Source organism: Pelodiscus sinensis, chromosome 1 (assembly GCF_049634645.1).
Source record: "Pelodiscus sinensis isolate JC-2024 chromosome 1, ASM4963464v1, whole genome shotgun sequence".
Classification (NCBI taxonomy): domain Eukaryota; kingdom Metazoa; phylum Chordata; order Testudines; family Trionychidae; genus Pelodiscus; species Pelodiscus sinensis.
Genome location: NC_134711.1, coordinates 76,592,218 through 76,618,456, shown reverse-complemented (window position 1 = coordinate 76,618,456; position 26,239 = coordinate 76,592,218). Strand labels below are relative to the sequence as shown.

Below are 26,239 nucleotides of genomic sequence, written 5' to 3'. Positions count from 1 at the left end.
ATTTTAATTGACTTTCAGTATCTTGAATTTAGTAACCTAACTTGACCGTTTCATAACAAATGGTGATATTTTTAGAGAAAGGCAGACCACACAAGTTAATGGTAGACGTAGAAGATCTCCAGACGCAATTGCAAGCATCAGATCTGGAAAAGCAACAACTTAAGGTGAGTATTGTATGGATAATACCACTGTGATATTGTTCACTTATCTTATGAACTAATGAATAGCTAGGAAAGAAGATTGCATCCACCCATTTAGTTGAAGTCTTTTACAATGGCCAGATGTATGACTTTTAAAGTACAAAGTCTTCAAAAACAAGTTTACAGTGTATCCCTACTCTATGGATTTATGCTGATAGTGCTTGACACATGAAAACTGGCATTATTAAAAACACTGGACCACAATGCCAGCTTGTGTCCCTGCCCCACCACTGAATGTTACAGTGGCCAATAACAGCCACTCCTTGGCCCTTTCCACTTTTACAAAATGACTCAAACTGCAATCAGAACGTTCTTATATCTACATGTTTGGTTCACAACTTACTGATGGTGCAATTGAGAAGATGATATAATAAGGAAGAAAAGGAAGTTCTGCTCTTATTCAGCTATTAATGGTAGATTCAGAGCATAATGTATTGGGACCTTGAGCCTCAGGTCCCTAAAGCTAGGGTCAACAGAACACTACATTTAGAAACACAAATCCTGTGTTTCCTCGAGACTTCTTTCTTATGTACGGTAATCATTATTCTGTACTGACTATGTGATTAATTTAACAAAGCATTCCGGTCTCACTGTAAAATTTCAAAGCTCTCTTTTGACAAATGGTACCAAACCTTCAACTCTGCCTCCTTTTTTGCACCACAGAGGTGCAGTATTTCAAATATCAAAGCACCTGACTTGCAGGTGCAGTAAGTACTAGTGTATATAAATGATAAACTGCACCTTTACATTTTACAGTGCATAAAGCAAAGCTAGTTTTAAAAAAATCTGTTTGTAATGGAAAAAGCCATAATACAATGTTAAACCAACAGAGTCCTGGGCACCTTAGAGAGTTATGGACATGCTGTTGCAGTCAATTTTCAGGGGCTCAGTTTAGCCAGATTGAACTCAGAGGGTGCCCCCATCGGCACTGCTACTCCTGCCCCTCACAAGGAGTCAGGGAAGCCAATAGGAGCATGCTGTAAGATACGTCAACTCCAGCCACATAATTTATGTAGCTGGAGTTGTGTCTCTTATTTCGACCTTCCCCTGTAGCATAGATCAGGCCTAAAAGATTTATTAGGGTATAACTTTTCATGGGTAAAACCCATGTAATCAAATGAAGTGGATTTTACCCATGAAAGCTTAATAAAGCCCTAATAAATCTCTAAGGTGGCCCAGGACTCCGTTGTTTTTGCAGATACAGACTAACATGGCTACCCCTCTGATACAATTAATATTGTTATTTAGTCCTTTTATATATGCACCTTTACACAAAATGAGAATGTAGAATTTTGATTTGTAGTAAGTTGTAACTATTTAATTCTTCTATTAGGAAGAAATCAAACAGTTGAAAAAAGAATTGGATAATTTTGACCCTTCCTTTTTTGAAGAAATTGAGGATCTGAAATATAACTACAATGAAGAAGTGAAAAAAAATATTATCTTGGAGGAGAAATTAAAGAATCTTTCTGAACAGTGTGGTGTTCATGTGGATATTCCAGCCAATGTGTCTATTGATTAAATCCATATTAAATACGCACTATCACACATTGTCACTACACTGGTTTTATATGCAAGCCTAAGTCTCATTTTTCACCTTTTGTGAATTAGAACCAGCTCTATAGAAGTTACAATAGTTTGACATCAGAGAGAGGGAGAGAAATAGTTGTTAAAGTTAGTAAAATCTTGTCATTTAGTGCTTCAGATGCAATAGATCCAGTAATCATTATGAAACCTTGTCATATTTCCTCCTCGCTTGTTTTGCATATTTTATGCTTTAGTTCAGAAATGACACTAATTGTAACGGAAACAGCAGGAGAGATCAGATGCTTTCAGCAGTCATAGGGTGCAAAAACCCTAGACTACAGAGCAAGAGCAGCTGTGTGACACTATTTACTGCACAACTTAGCTGCTGACAAAGGGCCAGTAAGACAGTGGTCGGCTTACTGAAGCCACCAGTGGGCTTCCTTTCCCTACCTCCACTGGAAAAAATTCAGAAAGAGTTGTACTTCAGCCATTCTTTTTGTGCTTGGATGTAAAGCTAATTTATTTGAAAATTGTCAATATTTGTATAGTGTTGGTAAATGTATAATGCATGCACAGCAAAGATGTAAATAGAACCAAACTGTGAGAATTCATAGTTTGAATTGTCTTTATTTTTCTATGTTAAGTTTTTGAAATATTTCTTTACATGCTGCTCTTGATAAAAGCTATTTTTGAACAGCTATGGACTGCCACATTCCTTTTGTCTGTTTCTACAAAGAATTTTCAAAAATAATGTCAATTAATCACTACTTGTTCATTCATAAACAAAAGTAATTATCCCAAGAAATTAAACAATGTAAACAATTTCACTACTTGGTTTTCAAGCACTAGTATACTGTTGCGGCCTTGAAGGTTGATGGGGGTTTTACAAAGTGTGGAATGTTTAAATTAAAAAAAAGTTACAATTTTAAACATTTATAAAAAACATAGGACCTGCTTGTGGTCTCATTTACTGATTTAAATCTGTGTTACTTCACTAACAGAAAGCATTGGGCCCCAATCTAGAGCTTAAAAATGACAATATCCTCAGTTGCATTTTAACTGCAGCCTGTACAAATTCAGAAACTCAAAGTTAACTGATTTTTTTTGTTAATTTGTTTTTATAACCATAACCATCTGCTTTGTTTTACTAGCCACTGGGAGCAGCTAATATTAAACTCTGTCCTCCTTATACGTAGCACTAACAGCGTCAACATTTAAGGAGCTTTCAAAACCGAAATGTGCTGAAACCTAGACACATTTTGGTTTTGCTTGACTGCTCATTTGCTTCATATTACTGATTATATTTATGGCAAACACAGTAGCTACAGAGCTACCTATGCCACAGTTATTTGCAAAAATATCCATTTATATTGTAGGCCAAAGCAGGAGAAGGTGGTACAAAAGTACATATGGCAGCCAAGTGTGACAAGACTGATTCTTCTTTTTAAACATCAAACTTTATATCTTTGAGTCTGCAGAACCTTTGACCATCCAGCTTTGAAAAATGGTTAAACAAACACTTTGGTTCAAATTCACAGTCATATTTGGTCCTATTAACAGCAATGACAACTGGCTGAGAATTCAGATGTGTCTCTTCTATTGGCCAGCACATTCCAAGATGATGTCGATGAAGCTAAGAAAAGAGAAATGAGATCAGAATATATATCATCATACATTTGAGCACTTATTACAAATACCCATTACTGATATCTCAACAGCTAGTTGCTTTGGCCGCTGATGGTTTAATTTTGGCATAGCACTTACAAAGCTCATAGCACTGGTATCCAGCGTGTGAAACTCATACCTTAAACTGGTGCTGGAAGTTTGCTGTACACCACTTTTCCAGTTGCTGGTAAGTTAGAAGCTTAACTATAAGAACTTGTTTTAGATAGCAGCAGGAATTTGTGATCTCAAAAAAATATATAGCAGGAGCTGCAACCACACTTAATTTTTAGCTGATGAACATGAAAAGAGCAGAGTTCATGACTAAGTAGTCTTCAATAAATTAGTCTGAAGACTATTCTTGCAGAAACATTGTCAGCTCACTTTGATTATAAAATAAGGGATCACTTCATAATAAGTAACAGTTCTGTGAAGGCTTGCACATGTCAAATCCAATGCAGGCATGCATGCATGTCCCAAGCACAGTTGCCAGAATGTTTTCCCCTAGGGATATCTGTCAAGTTAGCTTCAGAATGCTCATAGTGCCAATATAAAGGGCCCTTCCCTTCAGTTCCTTCTTACCACCTATTACAGTTGCTGGAACTGCTTGTTTGCTTTGGCAAATTCCCCAGTGATTTTTTTCAGTCTCTATTTTTCTAGTGTATATAAATGTTTGAAGTTGTGATCGTTTTTAGTTATATTGTATTTGGATTCCTCAATTACTTAGAAAAGTGTATTTGCTTCCTGAGTCAGGCCTTGGTCACTGAACTTAAATCCCTGTGCTTTCTGCAGCAAGTTAATGCCATTAAGTGAACAACGTGAGTTCTCACTGTTAGATCTTCTGAAACCTGTTCAGAGCAGTGTGTCTTGGACTTAGCACCAAGCACTCCAGCTTCAGTGTGGACTACTCCTCCCCCTGCTTAAGAATCTCAGCATTCCTATCCCCAGTGCCTAAGAAACAACTCTGGAGGTGTGATCCAAGGCCAGAAAGGGTTAAACATCCTCCAGGATAAATGATCCAAATTCAACATTTCAGGACACTGGTAAATAATGTTTTTATATTTGTGTGTTTTCATATATATTGCAGAGGTTAATGTAACCAAACAATCCCTGTCTAAGCTGTATCATCTCTCTTTGAAATGTATAAATTACCTTATGTAAATCTGCATAACTAATTACCAGTGATGCTCTGGTCTATTTAGAAGTCACCACAATTGCCTATTGTTCATTCAGGAATGAATGGTCAAGAGGCTGCTTGAAAACTGTGGAAAACTCCTTTAGATCCCGATCCTTTCCATCTCCGATCTGCTTAAGCTTTATCAGGAGAAGTTTTGAGTCGCAAGATTTGAGATTTCCAAGCCTGCTTCGATCCACCCTGAAATATGAACACTGAACTAATTCCGTAAGAGTTCTTTACAAATGCAAAGCTCACCTCTCTACTATGACTCTGATCTCAGAACTATACTCAAGTCCCTATGTAAACACACTGGTCTTTTAACCAGTGTTCTCTTTTTAAAAATATATGTTTTAGTTTAGTTGATAAGAACCGGCTCTTAGGGATGTCACTGTATAGTCCACTACATGGTTAACTGATAAGCCTTGGCTTATCAATTAAGTGTGTTGACAACATGTGCTCCCCTCCCCCTGCAGCCTCTATATCAGAGGCAACAGCACAGGAGGGGAGAGGGAGCCGATGGCTGTGAGGAGCTGGCTTTAAGCAGACTTCCCGGGATCGCTGGATCTGCCTCCCTCTTCCCCCGTGATGTTGCCTCTGATAGAGGTAGCAGCACGGAGGGTGAGCAGGGGCAGGCTCAAGCCAATATGCCCGGGGAGCCAGCTTTTGGCTTTCTATGCATACCAGGTCTGCAGACCTACCTACAGAGCAAGTGAGGACCTGGTACTGGGAGAAAGCTAGCTTAAAAGCTAGTTCCCCACAGCTCTGCGGTGCCGTTTGCCCTCCTCTCCCCACATGCTGCTGCCTCTTAGCCTCCCCTGCCCCACTCCCCCCATCAGCAGCCTCTCTACAGGGAGCTCAGACCCCCATGGACAGGGGCTGCTGCCATCTTGCGCTGCTGCCTCTGTATCAGAGGCAGCAGCGCAGGGGAGCTGGCTCTTAAACTAGCTCCCATCTCAGAGTGGCTCCTGTCTGCCACCCTGCACTGCTGCCTCTGATACAGAGGCAGCAGCATGGGATGGCAAGGGTTCCTCGGGAGTGGGGCTGGCAGCGCACTGGCTGCCAGCTCCATCACCAGGCACTATCTAATAGTTGTGTAACTGACAAGATTTCATGTGGTTACATGACTATTCAATTACACTATATGTAACATCTTTACTAGCTATAATCATGTATGTGGGGGCAGATGTCAAATATTCATTAACCTGGGAGATAATTCGACCAATTCTTTGCGATTGTTAGAACTTTGACTTGGGTGTCTGGGGGGAGGTCTAATGCTGAGTTGTTGTAAGGGAGCTGTGTTGACTTCTGGTTAACCATTAAGGTATTATAGAAGCTGTTTTGTGCTTGCTAGGTAAATCTATATATTGGAAAAGACACTAGCTTTGGGGAATGGCTCCCCCATACTTTGTAGTTTGGCCTTCATTAAGTAACCGCAGTTGGCTCCCCTGGCACCTGGATCACAGGAGATATTTGCAGCAGCCAGGGACCTATTCTTGTTGCTGGTACCTGTGTGTCTTGTAGTACAGGATTCAACAGTGCCAGTACGGTTGTGAAGCAAAGAACCATCCCCTACCTATAGCCCAGTATCACTATTGCCATCCAGAGGAAACCGATCCATGATCACCTCATTGAAGGCTTCATTGCAGTACTGTTCATGATCACCCCCCCCCCCCCCCCCATTGTCCTGCAAGGACACACTGTTATTTTTAGAAGTGGGGTTGTATTGTTCTTGCCATCACCACCCAACCTCTGATATCCCTAGTGTCAAATGGATCAGCACTGAGCGATAGAATTGACCTAAGTCCCCTCAAGACTCAAGTCTCAAAAAGATGACCATATTTTACACCAAGAGGCAGAATGGAGCTTGCTCTTCCCCTTTATGTCAATTCAGCTGTGGAATTCTGCATTCAGTCATATCTTCTGGGAGTGCAGAATCAGCTGGCAGCTTGCCTCAATAAGTCTGTCTTCTCACCACAGTCTCTTCAGTGGACATTTTCCTATGTGGGGAACTCCCCAGATAGACCTGTCTGTTACCTGCTGTGATAGCAAATGCCACCCAAAGGGGAAAAAATGCCAGCAACTCTGCTCAGGGTGTGCACACACCCACACTAAACAACACCTCTCAAACAACAACAGTTACAGAAAGATTAGTAATCAATTTTTAGCACAAACAAGCAACTGATTTTTTTTTTTTTAAAAAGTGCCTTAGTTATTAGGTGCTACCACCACAGAACAGGGAGATACAATGGTCAGCCATTATTTTATCTGTTTTCAAATAATTGTTCAAACTACTGGCATAATTTATTTAGGGTGGAAGCAGGAGTTTTATACATTGTCTTCATTTGTGTGCTTTTATTGGCATATATCTTAGAGACTTTGGGTGCAGAATGTTATTGAAAGCACCATGCAAAGCAATCTATAGGAAAATGGCAGGTGGATTTATCACCATCAGTCTTAATGATTATAGCAGTTTTTTAAGTCAATTTGGTTTTAAAGCAGTTACTGAATATTGTGAATATTGCTAGGAGTCCATTATAGTTAAAAAGCTACATCATACTACAGCTGTAAATAAGTATAGTTGTTGGTCAAGAGAGCCCTGTGTTCTGGCTACGAGTGAGAATGATGGAGCCCTCTTCCCTGAGAAAGACACTGGGTAAGATATTCAACTTGGCTTCCCACTAAAGCTTGTATGGGGAAAAAAAAGAACACTCCACAGTTATGTAGGAAATTATCACACTGAGCTTGTGAGGAAATGGTCGAAGTTGTCAAGTGATAATTTGAAACATGATCTCAAAGTAGCTAAACTTATTCTGACCAGTAAGAATAAGCAGTGTGTATGGTGTTTCAATCCACCATGTTTTTTACACTAGTAATAGGGTCTTTGAAGTTCCTTTGATATAAAACAACAAATATTTGTTTTTCTTTAAATATGAGTTTTGGAGAGTACAGATTCATTAATGATATTCTAAATAATTACCTTGATTAAATGTCCATCGTTACAATGCCATACAATTCCTTCAATTTTGCCCTCTCTGCAGCCTTCAAACCAAGATAATATATCACTGTGCTTCAGCATAGGCGGATTCTTTATTTCAAATGCTCCATGTGGTACAAGAAGATGGATAGGGTGCTTCTTACTTCCTAAGCCTATATATATTAAAAACTTAATCTGTTAGGCATGTAGTCACTCAAGTCAAAATTTTTATTATAGCAACATTAAAAATGCTGTCTCACAAGATTACTGCCAGTTACATGGGACTGGTATATAAAACACCTTGGATAAAATCCAAGTTCTGCTGTAATAAATGGAAAGTTTTCCACTGACTTCTAAAGTAGGGATGTAAGCAAGTAGTCGACTAGTCAACTAATAGATAAGCCTAGGCTTATCGGATAGTCGAGTCAACTGCTCGCATTCCCGCCCCCCTTCCCGCTGCCTCTGTATCAGAGGTAGCAAGAAGGGGGGAGAGGGAGCTGGCTTAAAAGCCGGTTGGTTCCCCAGCACCATCTCCATTGTGCTGCCTCTCCCGCACCATCACTACCCCTGACTGCTGACACTTATCAGAGGCAGCAGCACAGGGGTAGAGGAAGCAAGGGAGGCTGCCATGACGCAGCCCCTATCCATGGTGCCCTAGGCCGGCTGCAGGCAGCCCAGCTCAGTCCTGGTTTGTGATAGGTCCAGCACCTACCCCAGGCTGCAGACAGCATGGCTCTTACTACATTTCAACTACAGAGCTGCAATGGGTGTAGGTCCCAGACTCAGCTCGTGCTGGGACTGAGCTGGGCAGCTTACCTGCCCAGCTCCTACTACATTTGAAATGCACAGCCACAGCAGGCTCTGCATTTAAAATGTAGTAGGAGCCGGGGGAGTAGGCAGCTCGTCTCAGTCCCGGCTTGCGCTGGGTCCAGGACCAAGCCCCACTGAGGCTCTGCAATTTACAATGCAGTAGGAGCTCGGGGGGCAGACTGCCAGGTTCCTATTGCCTTTTAAATTGTAGAGCTGCAGATGGGTTTCATCCCAGAGCAAGCGCAGAACCACACTGCCTTTCCCATTGACTAATTGAGTAGGCAATAAAAATTTATCGACTACTCGATTAGTAAATTAACCACATTTTAACATCCCTACTACAGAGACAGGATTTCACCCCTTCTTTTCAGAAACAGAGCTAGAATTCCTATCTCTGGGTGTGTCTAAACTACATCCTTCCGTCTGCAGAGGGATGTAAATTAGACACATCAAAAGTGCAAACCGCGGTTTAGACGTGGTTTTTCCGACAATGGGGCGATTTTTTGAAAGATTCTGTACTCCTAATTTTTTCAGTTTCAGCAGTTTCAATTTCGAAATGACGCTTGTTTGAAACAGCGCCAGGACACAATTATGCAAATGAAGCATGGGATATTTAAATCTCCGCTTTATTTGCACTTTTGATGTGTCTAATTTACATCCCTCTGCCAACAGCAGGGTGAAGTTTATATGTAACCTCCAGTAAAGTGAGACATTAATGTTATATTAGAGAGACATAAGTCTTCATAATTTTCTGATTTACTAACTTCTTACTGTACACAGTATTATGACATGATAAATGTAAGCCAGACGTACAGTAGTAGGCTGTCTTTCAGTTGAAGGTACAACTTCTGGGAAATTAAATAACTTTTTTTCTTTAAGAAGATGTGGATGTAGAGAGGTATCTGATTTTTGCAACAGGTACCATGACAGCACACCTACAATCACCACATAATCTAAAGGAACTATAACACTTTGATATGCTTACCATTGTGAGTTTTCTGTCTCACATGTAATTCTCAAATTCTGACTTTCCCTTTGCATATCTCACAAAATAGTATGTTAACAAGCTTTATATGTTTAAATCTACAGTTACCAAATAAAAATGGTCTTAATTTGATTAGAAAATACTACCTCTCTCTTACAAGCTAAGAGATTTCTTCTTTCACGTGCTCCAAGAACCACACGTTAACACTGCTTGATGCAATACTCCTGGGAAAATTCAGCACCACTGTGCACATGCAAGAATACATGTCACCTGCAGATTTGCACCCCTCTCCCCCATTCATTCTGCAGGAAATGTGCTGCAATTATACATTATACCTTTTGTCCACCAGGAGCTGCATCAGTAGCAAAAGAGCAGGCAGCCTAGCTCACAAGCTTCCTTCCTCACAGCATCCTCCCTGTGGAGCAGATGAGGAGGCACAGAATATTAGGGGGGTGGGGGAGGAAGAGGGCAGAGGAATGATCAGAGTGGGTCACACAGGGCAGTCACAAGAATTAGAAGAGTAACAGCATTAAGTTAGGGCAGGAGCAGGCAATTTTTGAAGGGGGTCCACTTCATTAATTTCAGAAGTGGCCGTGGGCAGGGCAACAAAACTTTGCATGCTGCCCCACTCACAGACCCCAATAGGCCTGGGGGCTGGGAAGCACTTGAAGTCTTTACCGCCCTCCCCCGCTCCTGCTCTGCCAAGGGCACATGGCACCTAGAAAGAACTGCCAGCTGTTTTGAAATGCATGCCCCTGGTGGGGGGGAGGGGGTTGTAACCCGGGGCAGGAAAGGGGGTGCAGGGATTTGGGCTGTGATGAGGGATAGTGGATTGGGGTGCAGGGTCTGGGAGGGGGTTGTAATTTGGGGCAGGAGTATGGGGGTATGGGCTATAACCAGGGTTAGTTAATTGGGGTGCAAAGTCTGGAAGGGGATTGTGACCTGAGGAGGAGTGGAGGAAGGAATGAAGTGTCTGAGAAGATGTATGGGGGCTGGAGCAGTGGTGCAGAAAGTCTGGGTTACATAGGGTAAGAGTGCAGGGGGGCGGGACAGAGGGGGGGGGCTGAGGGGAGGAGAGGCAGGCTCGGGTTGGGAGACCTCACCTGGATGGCTCGTAGCCAGCAGCCCAGCAGATTGTTTAACCAGGGTCCCTGCCTTCCCACACCCCTGTACTGCTCAGAGCAGCTACAGGGGCCATGTGAAACTGGGGTATGAGGAGGGAGGGGCACTTCACATGCATCCTGTCCTGCAAACAGGATACTGCTGTTGGCCAGAAACTTGCCAATGGGAGTGACTGAGGGGCGGGAGCAGTGTGAGAATCCTCTGCCACCTCCCTCCAGGTTCTCAGCATTCAGAGATGCACATGACCCTGCAGCAGCTAGCTTCACTGAGTGCTGAGCAGGGATGGGGTAGGCAGGGAGCCAACTGAGGCTCTCATAGGCCAGACATGGCAGCTTGGCAGGCTGAATCCAGCCTGCAGATGATATTCTGCCAGCCCTGAGTTAGAGGCTCACCATCAGGTGCAGCTGTAGGACCACATGGGGACATGTACAGCTACATCTGAACGAGGAACCAGGGTACGAAGAAAAACTGGGACAGAGGCAAATGTGCCTTATTGAATGGAAGGTGTCAACTAGTGTCTTTGTAAAGGTACGGCTAGACTACATGCCTCTGGCAACAGAGGCACGTAGTCTAGACGTACCCAAAGGGAGGCTCCTAACATTCTCCTGACCTCCTGTCCCCCCAGAAACCTTGTTCCATACTTCTCCCACCCCACATACTCCCATACTTCTCCCACAATAACCCTGCAGGTTCACTTTCAGACTCTTCCTCAATCTCTCAGCTCCTCTGTTACCACTGACTCCCACCAAGCATTTCCACTGCTTCTGGGGATATGGGAAATTCATTTGATGGAAAATTCATTTAAACTTCATTATATAAATTCATTATTATTCCAAGTTCTATATTAATATGCTTAGCAAGGAATGTACAGTGAAAACTTTGTTATCCAGCACTTGGTTAACCAGCATTGTGGCAGCGCCAGCTGATGTTATCAGCAAAGTGCCTCATTCCTGCTCAGCATGCCTCTGGCATAGCCTGCCTCTGGCACTGTGAGTATCCCGCACACTCAATTAACTGGCAACTGACATTCCCCATGAATACCGGATAACAAAGCTTTTGCTGTTATTTTGACAAAAACATTTCCTGAATCCTTTTTGCTGTCCATACTGTTACAAACATAGTTTCTAGCAGGTATTTTGAAATAAATTACAAAAATAATTGAAATTAGCAGGATTATATTGATGTTTTGACAAAATATGCAGAATTTTGCAGAACTTTAAAATACTGTGCACAGAATTGTTAAATTCTTGGTGCTGAATTTCCCCAGGAATAGCACAAACTTCATGTGTTGTTATTGAAGTGGCAATAGGGACTGTGTAGTAGAACTATTCCATACTCCTCCTGCCATACTAAGACAAAAGCTGTTATGCTGGGAAATTCTTATAATTAAGCACATGTAATATATTTAGTGTACAGGCAGTCCCCGACTTACGCAGATCTGACTTATGTCGGATCCGTAGTTACGAACGGGGCTTTTCTCGCCCTGGAGGACGCGGGCGGCGGGACCGCCCAGATGCGCCGCAGTCCCGCAGCCCGTGTCCTCCGCAGCTTTGCTCCACATCTCCCTGGTCTGCCACGGAGTCAAAGCCGCGGAGGATGAGGGCAGGAATGTGGCGTGTCTCGGCGGTACTGCCGCCCGCGTCTCCCTGGCCTGCTGGTGGGGGAGGGGCCCTGCTAGTGAGCCCCCCCCGCCCAGCAGACCAGGCTTTTCTCGCGACGCCTGGGGTAGAGCGCTCCTCGGCGCTACGGGACCAACCGGGCAGCACCACAGCGGCTCTGCCCCAGGCATCCTGATTCAGCCGCTGCTGGTCAGTTTCAGCAGCAGCTGAATCAGGACGCCTGAGGCAGAGCAGCTGGGGTGCTGCTGGGTTGGTCCAGTAGCACCGAGGAGGGGCGCTACTGGACCAACCCGGCAGCACCCCAGCTGCTCTACCCCAGGCATCCCCAAGTCAGCCGCTGTTGAAACTGATCAGCGGCTGATTCCAGGAAGCGGGGCAGAGCAACTCTGCCTCGGGCTTCCTGTAGTCAGCCGCTGGTCACTTTCAACAGCGGCTGACTTGGGGACGCCTGGGGCAGAGCAGCTGGGGTGCTGCTGGGTTGGTCCCCGCAGCGCTGAGGTGCGGCGCTGCGGGGACGTACCCGGCAGCGCCCCAGCTACTCTGCCCCAGGCGTCCCCAAGTCAGCCGCTGCTGAAACTGACCAGCGGCTGACTACAGGAAGCCCGAGGCAGAGTTGCTCTGCCCCGGGCTTCCTGGAATCAGCCGCTGATCAGTTTCAACAGCGGCTGAATCTGGACGCCAGTTCCGACTTACATACAGATTCAACTTAAGAACAAACCTACAGTCCCTATCTTGTACGTAACCTAGGGACTGCCTGTACTCCAAAGCTTATTTAACCTGCTCATTTTTAAATTGTATTATAAAAGATTCAAAAATGACTGGCAGGATTAAAAGATATAAGTTCCATTGTGCATTGTCCCAGTCTACAAGCTATCATACAGTGATATTTTAAAATACTGATTTTGTTAAAAGAATGTGATAATCCTGTGGTAGCTGAGATCAAAAGATCACAAGCATTTCCAGTGAAGTGCAATTTAATATTTGTTTCCCAAGTGCTGTTGTAGCCTTCTTCTGTATCAGAGCAGCAGCACAGGAGTAGAGGGGGCCACTTGAATGTAACTGTTTAAACGTGTACACAATCACATCCCTAGTATATGCCCAAGTTATTCAGCCAACTTCACTGCAGCATCAGTTCATTTCAACCCAATGCGATTTTTTGTGTGTGTTAGAGGCCTCTTATTAAAAAGTCAGCAGCAAATCAATGAGGGTATGTCTACACTACCACCCTAGTTTGAACTAGGGTGGTAATGTAGGCAACCGGAGTTGCAAATGAAGCCTGGGATTTGAATTTCCTGGGCTTCATTTGCATATTGCCAGGCACCACCATTTTTAAATGTCCACTAGTGCGGACTCCGTGCCGTGCGGCTACATGCGGCACGGACTAGGTAGTTCGGACTAGGCTTCCTATTCCGAACTACCGTTACTCCTCGTGGAACGTTTAAAAATGGCGGCGCCCAGCAATATGCAAATGAAGCCCAGGAAATTCAAATCCCAGGCTTCATTTGCAACTCCGGTTGCCTACATTACCACCCTAGTTCGAACTAGGGTGGTAGTGTAGACATATCCTGACTGACTCTGAAAAGTGAAAGTGTCCCTTCTAGTGAAGGTTATATCTTAACTAAAAAAAGTATGTTTTTGCATTATGATAGCTATCTTGATGTAAAATCATAGTGGAGACAAGGCTAAGGTAGTTTTTACCTCAATGTAGCTAATTAAGGTTGACCCAGGTAGAAGGCATAGGATTTAGCTTGATTAGCTAGAGACGTAAAAAATTACATTATTATCTCAACTTATCTACCCTGTTGTAAAAATGCAGTGAAGATATAGTGCTAATCTTGCACGGACGAGAAGAAAAGCATTTTAGCGACAACCCTTTTAAATTATGTGCAGCAGGCTGGGAGGAGATAGAGATTGTATTCATTGTGCAGAAACGTCCAACCACTGAAGTATCTGAAAATCTCTGTAGTCTCCCTTTGGGTAACACTATCTCCTCATTTTCATTTTTAAAGAGTTATGTTAATAAGCCTTTTTGGCAATGCACAAATTGCTTCTAATTCATGGACCTTAGCGGAATCATTCTGATCTCTTATTTTGTAATAAAGAAATGCAGTGCCTGTCACTCTCAATTAAAACACATTAAAATATTTAAGGTATTAATGATAATTAAACAACACATGCTATACTCACCATATGGATTTGCATTAATATTAGTTCCAATGAGTTCCAGTGTTTGTTCCAAAAGGTCTGATAATGGCACAGAACTGATCTCCAAGAGTCCAGGATCATCAGCCTGGCACTTCAATATAAGAGCTATTTCAGCCTCATAGTTAACAACAGATGAATGCCAGCAATATTGTTTGCTATTTTTCTCCACTGGCACCCAACCTATAAGAAAACATTCCATTTTACTTTTTGTCAAGGCACTTTAAAAGCTATACATGCATTAGAAAGCAGTTATATTTTATCTAACTATATTTTATAATGAAAATTAACATAAGCCAGGGACAAAGTTACACTGTAAGTGAAAGAAAGGTGTCTGAGTAGTTAAACAGGGACAACTGAGTCTTTTGGCTCAAAGCTTTGCAACTTACTATAGCCAAATGCCACAAGGAAGAAAAATCTACAGCACAACTGAATAATGAGTAAATGACATGGTAGGAATGGACTTTCTGAATATAGAGCTCTCCAGTGTTGTTGTAGCCTTATGGGCCCCGGGATATTAGAGAGAAAAGGTGAGTGAGGTAATATCTTCTATTAAACCAACTTCTGTTGGTGAGAGAGACATGCTTTTGAACTTACATACAGCTTTTTTAAAGTCTGGAATAGTACTTCCAGCATCACATAAAAAATTCAAGATGGAACAGATTTTTTAGCATAAGTATATTCTAAGGGACCATTAACACCTCTACCATATAGAATCATAGAATACTAGAACTGGGCGAGACCTCAAGAGGACATTGGGTCCAGTCTCCTGTCTTCAAGGCAGGACCAAGCACCATCTAGATCAGGGTTGGGCAAGATATGGCCTGTGGGCTGAATCCAGCCTGGCAAGCTGTTTGATCTGGTCCATGGTCATCCTGCCACATGGCCACCCCAGGGGCAGAGAAGCACACAAAGTCTCCTCCTCCCTCTAGGGGCGCATGGCACCTAGAAGGAGCCGCCAAATGTTCAAAATGGCTGGTGGTTCCCTCTAGGCACTGTGCGACCCTGGAAGGGTTGGAGGGGGAGGGGAAGGGCTTCCCCCATTCCCCAGGCTCAGATTGGCCTGAGGGCAGGGGAGTGTGCAAAATCTCCTCCTCCCACCAGGGGTGCACAGCATCTAGGATCTACCAATTGTTCAAAATGGCTGGCAGTTCCTCTAGGTGTAGTGTTCTCCTGAGAAGGCGGAGGTGGGAGAGCACACAAACCAAGAGCAATGGCACCAAGAGGGGCCTCCTTCACCTGAGGCTCCACCCTGACTGGAAGATTTTCTTATAGTCCAACCTAAATCTTTCTTGCTGCAATTAAAGCCCATTACTTCTTGTTCTATCATCAGACGTCAAAGAACAATTTTTCTCTCTTCTCCTTCTAACATCATTTTAGGTACTTCAAAGCTGCTATTGTGTCCCCTTCTTAATGGTCTCCTTTCCAAACTAAACAAACCCAATTCTTTCAGTCTTCCCTTAAAGGTCATGTTTTCTAAAGCTTTAATCATTTTTGTTGCTCTTCTCTGGTCCCTCTCCAATTTCTCCACATCTTTCTTGAAATGTGGTGTCCAGAACAGGACACAATACTCCAGTTGAAGCTACTAATCAGCCCAGAGTAGGGCAGAAGAATTATTTATCAGGACAAACAGAGGGGACTAGTTTTGTAATAAGCAATAAAACCAGTGTGTCTGTTCAATACATATTGTTAGTATCTAGCACAGTAATACATTTAAGCTTCTAGGTTCATCTTTTGAAAGTGTTGTGCAGGTTTTTCTGAAGGATGAGGTACTGCTAAGTTAGACTGATCACTTTGTGAAAAGCGTTCATCCATAAATGATATGTGTTTTTTTAAATCATTTTCCTATTTGAGTACATTACATTGAAAAGCAAGAGATTGTTTGGTTCCAACCATGGTTTTTTACTGGGGCATTTAGTGCCCTACATGAGATACATCATATCTTGCAGTATGAACGTGTAATATCAATGAGTCTTCAAAAGTGTGGTGTGGGAGGTGTTGACCATTGTAGTAGCTGAGATATGTCATCAAGTTTTGGATGTTCTGTGCTGGCAGGGTTTGGTGCTGCTTTGAGTTAATGCACTTGTCTCCAATCTTTTAATGCCCAAGATCAATTTTTACTGTAAGACCACCAGGATCTATCCCGCCCCTTCCATGATGCCCTACTCATTCCCCAATTCCCACCCACTCTATCCTCCTCCCTTTCTCTCTCACTTTCATCTGTCTAGGGTCGGGCTTGGATGCAAGAGAAAGTTCCAGGCTAGGTCAAGGGTTTGGGGTGCAGGAGGGGATGAAGAGTGTGGGCTCAGAGAGATTTTGGGTGCAGAAAGGAGCTCCAGACTGGGGCAGAGTATTCGGGTGCAGAGGTAGAGGAGTGTAAGATCTGGGAGTGAGTTTTCACCAGCCTGGAGCCCTCTCCTGCACCCAAACTCATGCCTAGAGCCCACACACTCACTCTCTTGTGCACCCCAATATTTTGAAGGACTTTAGGTGCATGAAGGGGCTCCAGGCTAGGGCAGAGAGTTGAAGTGCAGGGTGGGGTGAGAGATGTGAGCTATGGGAGAGGGTTTAGGTACTGGCTCATGGAATAGGGGTGTAGGCTGCAACCAGGAGGCACTTACCCCAGGCAGCTCCTGGTCAGCAGTGCAATGGAATTCAAGCAAACTGTCTCTGCCTGCCCAGTCCTAAGCCACTCCTGGAAACAGCCGTCTGGTTCAGTGCAAGCATATCTCTGTATGTGGCCCCTGGGAGGGAATGGGATCTCTGTGTACTGCACTGCTGCCTGCACACACAAGTGCCAGCCAAAAGGAGCTGCTTGGGCAGTGCTGGAGGTGGGGACTGCACAGAACTGCCTCATTACACCCCTCCCCCCGGCCCAAGTGCTGCAGAGACATGTCTGCACTCAGCCAGCCAGACTCTTCCAGGAGCAGTGTTGGACCAGACAGGCAGAGACAACATACCTGAGCATCACTACTGACTGGCAGAGGCTCTGTGATTTAACCCCTTGATCGCAATCAATAGGTTGGTGACCATTGACTTAGCATGCCCTTTTCTCTGGGTATTTTAACTTTGGGCCTAATTCTAATCCACGTCAGAAGTAGCGAAAAATTCCCTTTTCATTTAAACCAGACTGTATGGCATATACCTGGAATGTGTCCATTTTCATCGGGTAAAGGATTCCCACTGGATTGCTGGATTTCCTTAGCTGGAATCCAGCATTCTGGGACAGGTTTAAAGTCTTCATCCATATTCCAAATAAATTCTAAAAATAAAAATGTTAAATATGTATTCTGTGACAAAAATTTTAGCTAATTCTTACCGTCTTTCAAAGTAAACATTCAAATAATCTGACAAGAAAAATACCAGCATATGTCTAATCCTTTGTTGTTTTTTGTTTATTTTAAATGATTTGGCCTATTAGGACTTTAGGGCTGCTTTCCTCTCTGCAGCTCATAAAAACAGAGCCACACAATATGGGCAGATCCCTCGCTGTTCCTGCTTGCTGGCAGATTCTCTGCCTCTGGAGTAACAGACAATGGCAGGTTCTTTTGCATTGCCTTTTCTACCTTCTCTGCCCCGTAGGGAAGTGTGTTCTTTTTTTCTCTTAATTCTTCCTCATCCCTAAATCAGTTAATCTTCCAACATCAGAATCAGATGGCACCAGCAGAAAATTATTTTCTATATCGTGGTTCAGGCTCTATAGTTTCTACGTTGGAGTGTTGCTCTTTTAAGACTTCTGAAATCAGTATCTCTGATTTTGGAAAGCACTTCATATTCTTAAACCTTGAGTTGAGTGCTGTAGTTACCTTTAGAAAGCTCACATTGGTGCCTTCTTTGCTTTTTGCAGTGAAAGTGTTCATAAAACAGGCAACATGGGCTGGGTCATCATTTAAGTGCTATAGCATGAAATATATGGAAGAATATGAGCAAAACAGGAGCAGACATGCAGTTTTCCCCCAATTAAATTTCAGCCACTAATTTAATTAGTGCATTATATTTTTAACAAGCGTCATCAGCATCGAAGGATGTCCTCTGGAATGGTGGCAAAGCATGAAGTGTAGGTCATTGTGTGTTAGATATATGCTCTTAATAGTATTTTATTCAAAGGATCCTCAGGCTCTCTACAGACTATCCATAAGTAGCTAGATTCTCTCAAGCAGTCTAATTAGCCTGACCAGAAGTCAGACCACTCTTCCCAAAATGGGACTTCCTGCTAGTTCTATAGACCCTGACAAGCCTTTGACTTCAGCATTAGCCTTTTATTTATCCATAACATTTATTTCTTAATAGCAATAACATTTCTTAGCCAATACACAACCTCATGTATTAGGTTCCTAACAACCTCATGGGTACGTACAAGGAACTGTAACCACTTCCAAAATCTGCAGAGCAGCCACTTGATCTACACACAATACTTTCATTAAGCGTTACAATGTGGATCTTCTATTTTTTCAAGAGGCTTCTTATGGCAGGAAGGTGCTGCAAGAGGTGGCCCAGAAATAAACAGACTCACAAAAAGTGGGGCATTTCTTTCCTACCAATTTTTTCCTTCATAACCTTCCTTAATCTGTTCACTGTTTGCTACTTTCCAGATGGCCAGCACCATAGGAGATGCTAGGCTGTAGAATGGAAAACTTCTTTCTGACAATTTCTTATTCTGATAGCAGCATCTCCAAAATTCTACCTTTCCTAGATGGTTCATGAGTCAAGGGTCAGATATTTCATGTAATCATTACCATGTGACCATATTCCTTGATTTAATGTACATAGCTATTCCATTACATCTGGAACATTATTTTAATTATGAAGTTATACAATTTTTCCATCTTGGGAAGAACTCATCTAGAAGCTAGTAGAAGCACTGTGGCCATACCATGCAACACTAAAACGTCAATCTACCTCTGAGAGCTGCAAAGAGAGGACAACAATTCCAGACATTAGAATACTAGGAAATGCAGGCAGCTGAAAGGAAATTCTTCATAAGAAATGTTCTCTTCTAGCAATGAACGTCCATTCTAGCAAAAGAAATACCACAAAGCAATGGAGACTTGCACTCAGAAACCGTTTTAGTATTTAATATTGGCCAAGAGTGAAGAACAAATGCCCATTTAGACTAAATTATGATAGTTCACAGATAAGTAAAATGCTCATAGCCCTTGCAAAGAAATAAAATTTTGGAGCCAAATCATTAATATTTCAACTTAATACTAGTTTGTTTAACTAAAGGTCCTTATCTCTTAAAAAATATTTCAGTTATCACAAGAGAAAAAAAATGTGACTAACCTTTTGAGTCTTCCATTGAATACAAGAATTTTTTAAACCTTTTCTCAGCTTGTTTGTTGGGTTTTCTATCCAACCTGGCCCAGAGATATGGCTGCCCTACAGGTTTCAGAATTACAAAAACAGTAGTTTATTTAGGTAACAGCATGAAAGACAGGTTTTCAGCCATTGAAATGGACTGTTTTAAATGAGAGGTAAAATATGCAACAATAAATATTCTTTTTCTTTCAGCTTCCAAAAAAGGAATCATGTAAAAAAAAAACCACAATATGTTTAAAATGAAATTATTTGCTCACTTGTCAGAAAACGTAAGAGCTAGGGGTATAAATGGGTAATCAGTTAACTGGTTCCCCAGTCGAGGCATCACCTTTCCAGGTGATACTTACCAATAACCAGTAAACTGGTGCCCAACCTGCTCAGAGCAGTTGCCCGTTCACACCATGGTACTCTACCCCAGCGGGGGCCCCACCATGATGCAGCTGGGAGCCAACAGCCCACCCCTGCGGTTAACTAACTGATATAACAGATAATAATTCTATGGTTAATATTTTGACATCCCAAGCAAGAGCATTATGAACAGTACCTTAACAGAATTCACAAACTGATTGAAATATATATTTTAAAATCCACAACACAGATAAATGCACATTAAAAATATACTTTTAGTAGGTGGTTAAAACTGGAGGAATTTTTCAAGGGTTAGTCAGATATTCAATTAACTGCACTTTTCCCTCCACATCTCTGCAAATAAAATGTATAAGACTTTCTAAGAAAAAAAATGAAATACAAAATTCCAACCTGAATAGCCAGGAAGAATAGTTTTCTTTGGCTACCAGATTAATTTAAACTAGATCATTTTTACCTGGACTTTGATTTCTCAAGCTATATGAAAATCCAGAACAATTTTACAGACATGTGGATCTTCTATAAATGTACAGTATTCTCAGAGTATCAGTTACTACACATTTTATAGCAAAGCCATGTATTTTAATGTACGAATCTGAATTTCACAGATAAAAGAATGTGAAAAAATGAATAATCAACACAAAGAAAATCATACAGAAGCTGGGTACTAATCAACATGAGACATCTGCATATAAATCTTCCATAGTACCTCTATATGTTGTTACATAACAGCAGGTTCCATCCACCTTTTCAGTTGGAATTGCATTGTATATATCTGCATCTAATGCCTTTCTATTTATGGTTTCAGTTGCCAAAACTTTAAATGGCTGAAAAGACAAAAAATATTTAAACCTTACTCCACACATTCCCAAATGGATTCTAGTAAATTAGAACTGACATCCATAAAGCCAAAACATGCTTTGTATTTGTAGTTTCTAATGCTGCCTAAGAATGCATCAATTTCACAACATATTACAAATCTGAAAATGCACCAAGGCGAAGAAATAAAACTATCATATGGTCTTACTGGCAAAGATTCACTGAGTGAGGCTATTTCCCTCTTTTACATTCTGGGTTATCTCTGAGAACAACCTCTTCCCCCTTTTAACGTAATGGCTGTGTCTACACTGGCATGAATTTCCGGAATTGCTTAAAACAGAATACTATTCCGTTTTCAGTTTTTCCGGAAAAGGAGCATCTACATTGGCAGGCTGCTTTTCCGGAAAAGCCCTTTTTCCAGAAAAGCATCTGTGGCCAATGTAGACGCGCTTTTCCGGAAAAGAGCCCTGATCGCCATTTTTGCGATTGGGGCTTTTTTCCGGAAAAGACTACTGGACTGTCTACACTGGCCCTTTTCCAGAACAGTGTTCCGGAATAAGGACTTATGCCCGAGCGGGAGCAGAACAGTTTTTCCGGAATAGCGGCTGATTTTGTACAGTAGAGCATCGTTGCTTTTCCGGAAATTCAAGGGCCAGTGTAGACAGCTTGCAGCTTATTCCGGAAAAGCGGCTGATTTTCCGGAGTAAGTGGCCCAGTGTAGACACAGCCAATATGTATAATGTAAGAGATTCCAGCCTCATGATAGTTTCAGTAGATGCACTGATGATTTTATTATGGCAACAAAAGTATAATGAAGGATTTTTCAAGGGACTAACTCAGGGGTGGGAAAAAGGGCTTCCGCAGGCTGGATTCAGCCCACCAAGCGGGTTGATCCAGCCCGTGGAGGCCCTGCCGCTCCCCCACTCCCAAGCCAATTAGGACCTGGGGCAGGGGAGTGTGAAGCTTCCTCACACCCTGCTAGCAGCATGCAGTGCTTTGAAACACCATGCACTCCAATGCGCCATGCGCTCCCCGCAGTGCCAGAGGAGACGTCAGGTGCCCCCTGAACCCAAGTAAAGTTTCCTCCGCACTCTCCCTCCTCCACCCTGAGAAGAGCATATGGCCCTTCAAAGTGCTGTACACTCACACAGGGCAGAGGCAGGGTGAAGGAAGCTTTGTGTGCAGCTTGTCTTCCCTCAAGTCGTGATTGGCCTGGGGGTGGAGGAGCATACGCAGCCTCTTCCCCCTACCAGGGGCATGGGTGCAGAGCATGCAAAGCTTCTTCCCACCCTAACAGGGGCATGGGTGCCTAGTGGGGGGAAAAAGGAGAGGTGGGGAAGTGGCCCGAGGCCAAAAATAATTTCCCAGACTAACTGCTCCTAAACTACAGATGAGAGATGGAAGCCCTTTAATACTAAAATGATGATAAATAAACCTACCAGAGTGATGGAAGGTTAAAAGAGATGTACTTCGAATAACATAATAAAAATCTACATGTTTTGTTATTCTTTAAGGTGCTACTAGACTATTTGTTGTTTCTTAATTTTTTCCTGTTACAGACTAACAAACTAACCCCTCTGAAGATAATAAAGATTGTAGTCTTGAGCTAAACCTTTCTTCTTGAAAGAATAAAGAGATGAGGAGTCCAAGGATTCTGAACTAGGGACGTAAGCGAGTAGTTGAGCACCCAACTATTCACTGCCCTCCCACCCGCCCTGCCTTGCTGCCTTTGTATCAGGAACTGGGTGCCGGGGGAGCTGGCTTAAAAGTCGGTTCCCCCCAGCACCATCTCTGCGATACTGCCTTCCCCCTTTCTACCTGCTGCCGCCTCACTGCGAGCACAGGCTACTCCAGCAGCAGCTTCTGTTGTGATGGCCCAGGCTGGCCGTGGGCAGAGGCAGCTCCAGCAGCAACCTCTGTCTGCAGTGGCCTAGACTGGACATAGGCAGAGGCTGCTCTGGCAGCAGGCCTGGGCTGGACACAGACAGGGGTTCCTAACAGAGCAGCCTCTGCCTTCAGTGAGCCTCACACCAGTCCAAGACCACTGTGGCTCTTCATTTTAAATGTAGTAAGAGCTGGGTGGTTCTTACTACATTTAAAAGGCAGAGCCGCAGTGGTCCCAAAGCCAACACAAGGCAGGACTGTTCAGTCCCGGCTCGCTCCAGGAACTACCCCCGCGGCAGCTCTGCAGAGCGCTTCCCCTTATCGACTAATCGTGTAGTTCAATACAAATTGTATGGACTACATGATTAGCCAAATACCTGCTCCTTAACATCCTTAGTCTGAACAGACACCCAATGGACATCTTGAAGTTGATCTTGTATTCTAAGAGATGGTGTTAGTAAGACTTCTAAAAACAAGTTTAGATGAAGAAAAATATTTTTTATAATAATTAGTTTTTAAAATATTTTTCTTTTGCTCCATCTTATTAAGACTGCAAGCTCTTTGGCATAGTGGCTCTTTCACTATATAGCAAAGCATGTAGCATGATGGTGCCCCAGTATTGATATGAAGCCTCTAGGCCAGTGAGTGGGCTGCAAGAGTTGCCCTGCTTCACATTAATGTGTCGCAAGATAGTCATAAGCAAAACGATGTCCCGAGACAGGGTAGTTTGTTAATTGTGCTTGCATACCTAGATTTGCAGGATGTACCAACTGAACTATAGCAGCACTTTGACTGGATGCAGAGGGAATGCACAGCTCTTGCAGTCGTGTACAATCAGAATACATTTCACTTCATGTGCATGTCACTTTAGTAATATGGGCTTGAAAATAATCTACACAGACGGCAATTAGTGGAATCTGGCAACCCTGCGCATGGGCAGCCGTAAACAAAATGTCTTGTGGATCACACATAGAAGCCCAATGGGCTGCATACAGCCCTTGGGCACCAGATTGCCTACCACTGCTCTAGACACTACTGTAGGGCTGGGCAAGATGCAGCCCAGGGACCAGATCCGGCCTGCGGAGTGCATCTGGCCGCTTTCTATTTATATCCTGCTGCCTGTGCCACCAAATTTCCAGGTAGTGGCTCAGGCAGCAGGATGCTATTTAAATTACTCATGGCTCCAGGTCACAGCACTACCCTGGCAGGAGCTAGAGTCGCAAGCTTTTTAAATAGGTGCAGCAACCCAAGGCAATGCAATAGCGGTGGGGCCAGGAGCTGCAAGCCCTTTGCTATGTTTTTATTTCAAAGCCTCTGGCCTCACCCTGGTCCCTTCTGCCCTGGCCCTGCCCCTTCCAGGGGGTGGAGCCAGCCCTGACTAGTGCCAAAAATCATAAAGTACCCCATGTGAAAATTATTGCTTACCCCTGCGCTACTGTTATAAATACATAAGAAAAAAAATCTGATTCTCTTCCTCTTTTCAACCTCTGGTAGCAATCTACACTTGTGCATCATAGCTGTAAAATGCTACCTGATCAGATTAGTATACACTTATCGCATCACTGTAAATAAATACATTAGGGCCGTGTCTAGATTGGCATGATTTTCCAGAAATGCTTTTAATGGAAAAGTTTTCCGTTAAAAGCATTTTCGGAACAGAGCGTCTAAATTGGCACAGACGCTTTTCCGCAAAGCACTTTTTGCGGAAAAGCGCCTGTGTCTAGATTGGCACGCTTTTCCGCAAAAAAGCCCCGATTACCATTTTCATGATCGGGGCTTTTTTGCGGAAAACAAATCTGAGCTGTCTACACTGGCCCTTTTGCGCAAAAGGGACTTTTGCCTGAACGGGAGCAGAATAGTATTTCTGCAAGCAGCACTGATTTCTTACAGTAGGAAGTCAGTGCTTTTGCGGAAATTCAAGCCGCCAGTGTAGACAGCTGGCAAGTTTTTCTGGAAAAGCGGCTGATTTTCTGGAAAAACTGGCCAGTCTAGGCACAGCCTAGGTGCAAGACAGGACAGACTTTTTTTTTTTTTTTTTTTTTTACTCTTTTTTCCTTCTGTTTCAGTATTTATACATACTTAAACTACAGTATTTCCATGTAATATCTGACTGTTTTTTGTAGTTATATGTGTAACTAGTTCTCCTTACCCCAACCTTCTGCTTTTTTTTATAACAGTAAGAAACAGTCATTTAAATTAAGAAAACACACTAACATCAGCAGAATCAAAACCTTAGCCCCGAGAACGGGTACAAACAAAATGTGATAGCCATGTCAACTACCAAGTATCCATATCCTTGCCATCTTTCGGGTCTGCAGGAGCTAAGGCCGTGAAACAGTGAAAGGAATGGATCCCGCAAGCACAGAGCTTATCAGAAATGTTATATGACCAAAATGCAGGACAATGTAGCACTTTAAAGACTAACAAGATGGTTTATTAGATGATGAGCTTTCGTGGGCCATCTTGTTAGTCTTTAAAGTGCTACATTGTCCTGCATTTTGCTTCAGCTACCCCAGACTAACACGGCTACATCTCTACCACTGTTATATGACCAGTCTTTTCCACAAACTTAAGGAAGCGTGATGCCAGAAGGCCAACCCCTTCAGCCATTGGGGCATGGCAACCAGCCATAGCCCCACGCAATGACCTCCCCAGAAGGGTGAGCTGAGGGAGGAGACAGAAAAGCAAGATGCCCCCAATTACTTCTCAAACAGAAATCATCCCTCAGGGGAGGCTCGTCTTGCCCTGAACCCGGAACACGGGCAGCTCCCCCGCAAGGATCCCAAAGCTGCGCCAGGCACTGCTAAAGCCGCGTGTGGCAGCAAGTCAAAAATGCCCTGACCCCCAACCCAGCCCCCCGCTCCCCTCAGTCCCGGCACCTGAGCCCCCATCACCCGGGTACCCGCCGCACTTCTCTTCCTCGGCAGCCTGACCCCCCCCCCCCGCGCCCATTACCCGGGCACCACCGCGCCCTCTGCCCCCCCGGCCAGTCGCTCCAGCGCGGCCCCGCCGCTGGCTCCTCATCGGAGTCCCCGCCCGGCCCATGGCGCTGTGGGGCCGGGCCCAGGCGCTGCCCCGGTACCTGGCGCTCGCGCTTGGCCGAGGGCTCCTCTTTCACCCGCGTCACAAAGAGGCAGGGCACCTTCCGCTGCACCGCGCCCCGGCGGCTCATGGCCGCGGCTTCCCCTCACGCGCCACGGGACCGAGTCCGGGCCGGAGCCACCCCCCGCGGGCAGGGCCGCGCGCGCCGACAAACGGAGCCCGCGAGTGGGGGGAGGGGGGGGGGCTGCCAAAGGGCCTCGCGGCCTGCGCGTGCCGGAGTGGCACCGCCCCCCGGGCCGGGCGGGGAGCGTCGGTGCTGGAGGCGCAGCCGCACGGCGGGGGGGGGGGAGCATTGGGTTGGGCCGGCCAGTGGGTGTGGCAGCCTCAGACACTCCCCCGCGCTAGAGGGGGCCGAAGATTAGCCACGTTGTGTGGGGCTACAGCCCCTCGCACTCATCTGCCCTGGGGATGAGGGGGAGTAGCTGTGTGGGTGTCACAGCTCCACACACTCACTTGCTCTAGGGATGATGG

General features: G+C 44.0%; 2 protein-coding genes across 6 annotated transcripts in view; one reads left to right on the top strand and one right to left on the bottom strand.

The window, feature by feature from the left end:
- Positions 1-2,427, top strand: part of CEP290 (centrosomal protein 290) — a 129,968-nt gene extending 127,541 nt beyond the window's left edge. For 4 of the 5 annotated variants that reach the window (XM_006114000.4, XM_025180148.2, XM_075932772.1 and 1 more), the window contains 2 exons: positions 76-164; positions 1,534-2,427. In XM_006114000.4, the coding sequence (XP_006114062.2) occupies positions 76-164; positions 1,534-1,722 (278 nt within the window). In that variant the 3' untranslated portion in view covers positions 1,723-2,427. Of the gene's footprint in view, positions 1-75; positions 165-1,533 lie in introns of those variants that run through there. The other variant, XM_075932775.1, reaches the window with a different exon arrangement.
- RLIG1 (RNA 5'-phosphate and 3'-OH ligase 1) lies at positions 2,339-26,018 on the bottom strand. The gene is made up of 7 exons (XM_075932811.1): positions 25,749-26,018; positions 20,673-20,790; positions 19,562-19,657; positions 17,424-17,540; positions 14,264-14,461; positions 7,544-7,713; positions 2,339-3,360 (listed from the first exon to the last, which is right to left on the bottom strand). Exons 1-7 carry the CDS (start codon positions 25,836-25,838, stop codon positions 3,172-3,174), a joined length of 978 nt encoding a protein of 325 aa, XP_075788926.1. The 5' UTR covers positions 25,839-26,018; the 3' UTR covers positions 2,339-3,171.
- Between the last annotated feature and the right edge of the window lie 221 nt (positions 26,019-26,239).

Excerpts from the sequence above, each read along its gene's own strand:
- RLIG1 (XM_075932811.1), bottom strand. The coding sequence starts at position 25,838 with ATGAGCCGCCGGGGCGCGGTGCAGCGGAAGGTGCCCTGCCTCTTTGTG. Across the intron at positions 14,462-17,423 it reads TGAAAATGGACACATTCCAG|GTTGGGTGCCAGTGGAGAAA; the intron begins GTATATGCCATA and ends GTTTTCTTATAG. Across the intron at positions 3,361-7,543 it reads ACGATGGACATTTAATCAAG|CTTCATCGACATCATCTTGG; the intron begins GTAATTATTTAG and ends CTCTTTTCTTAG.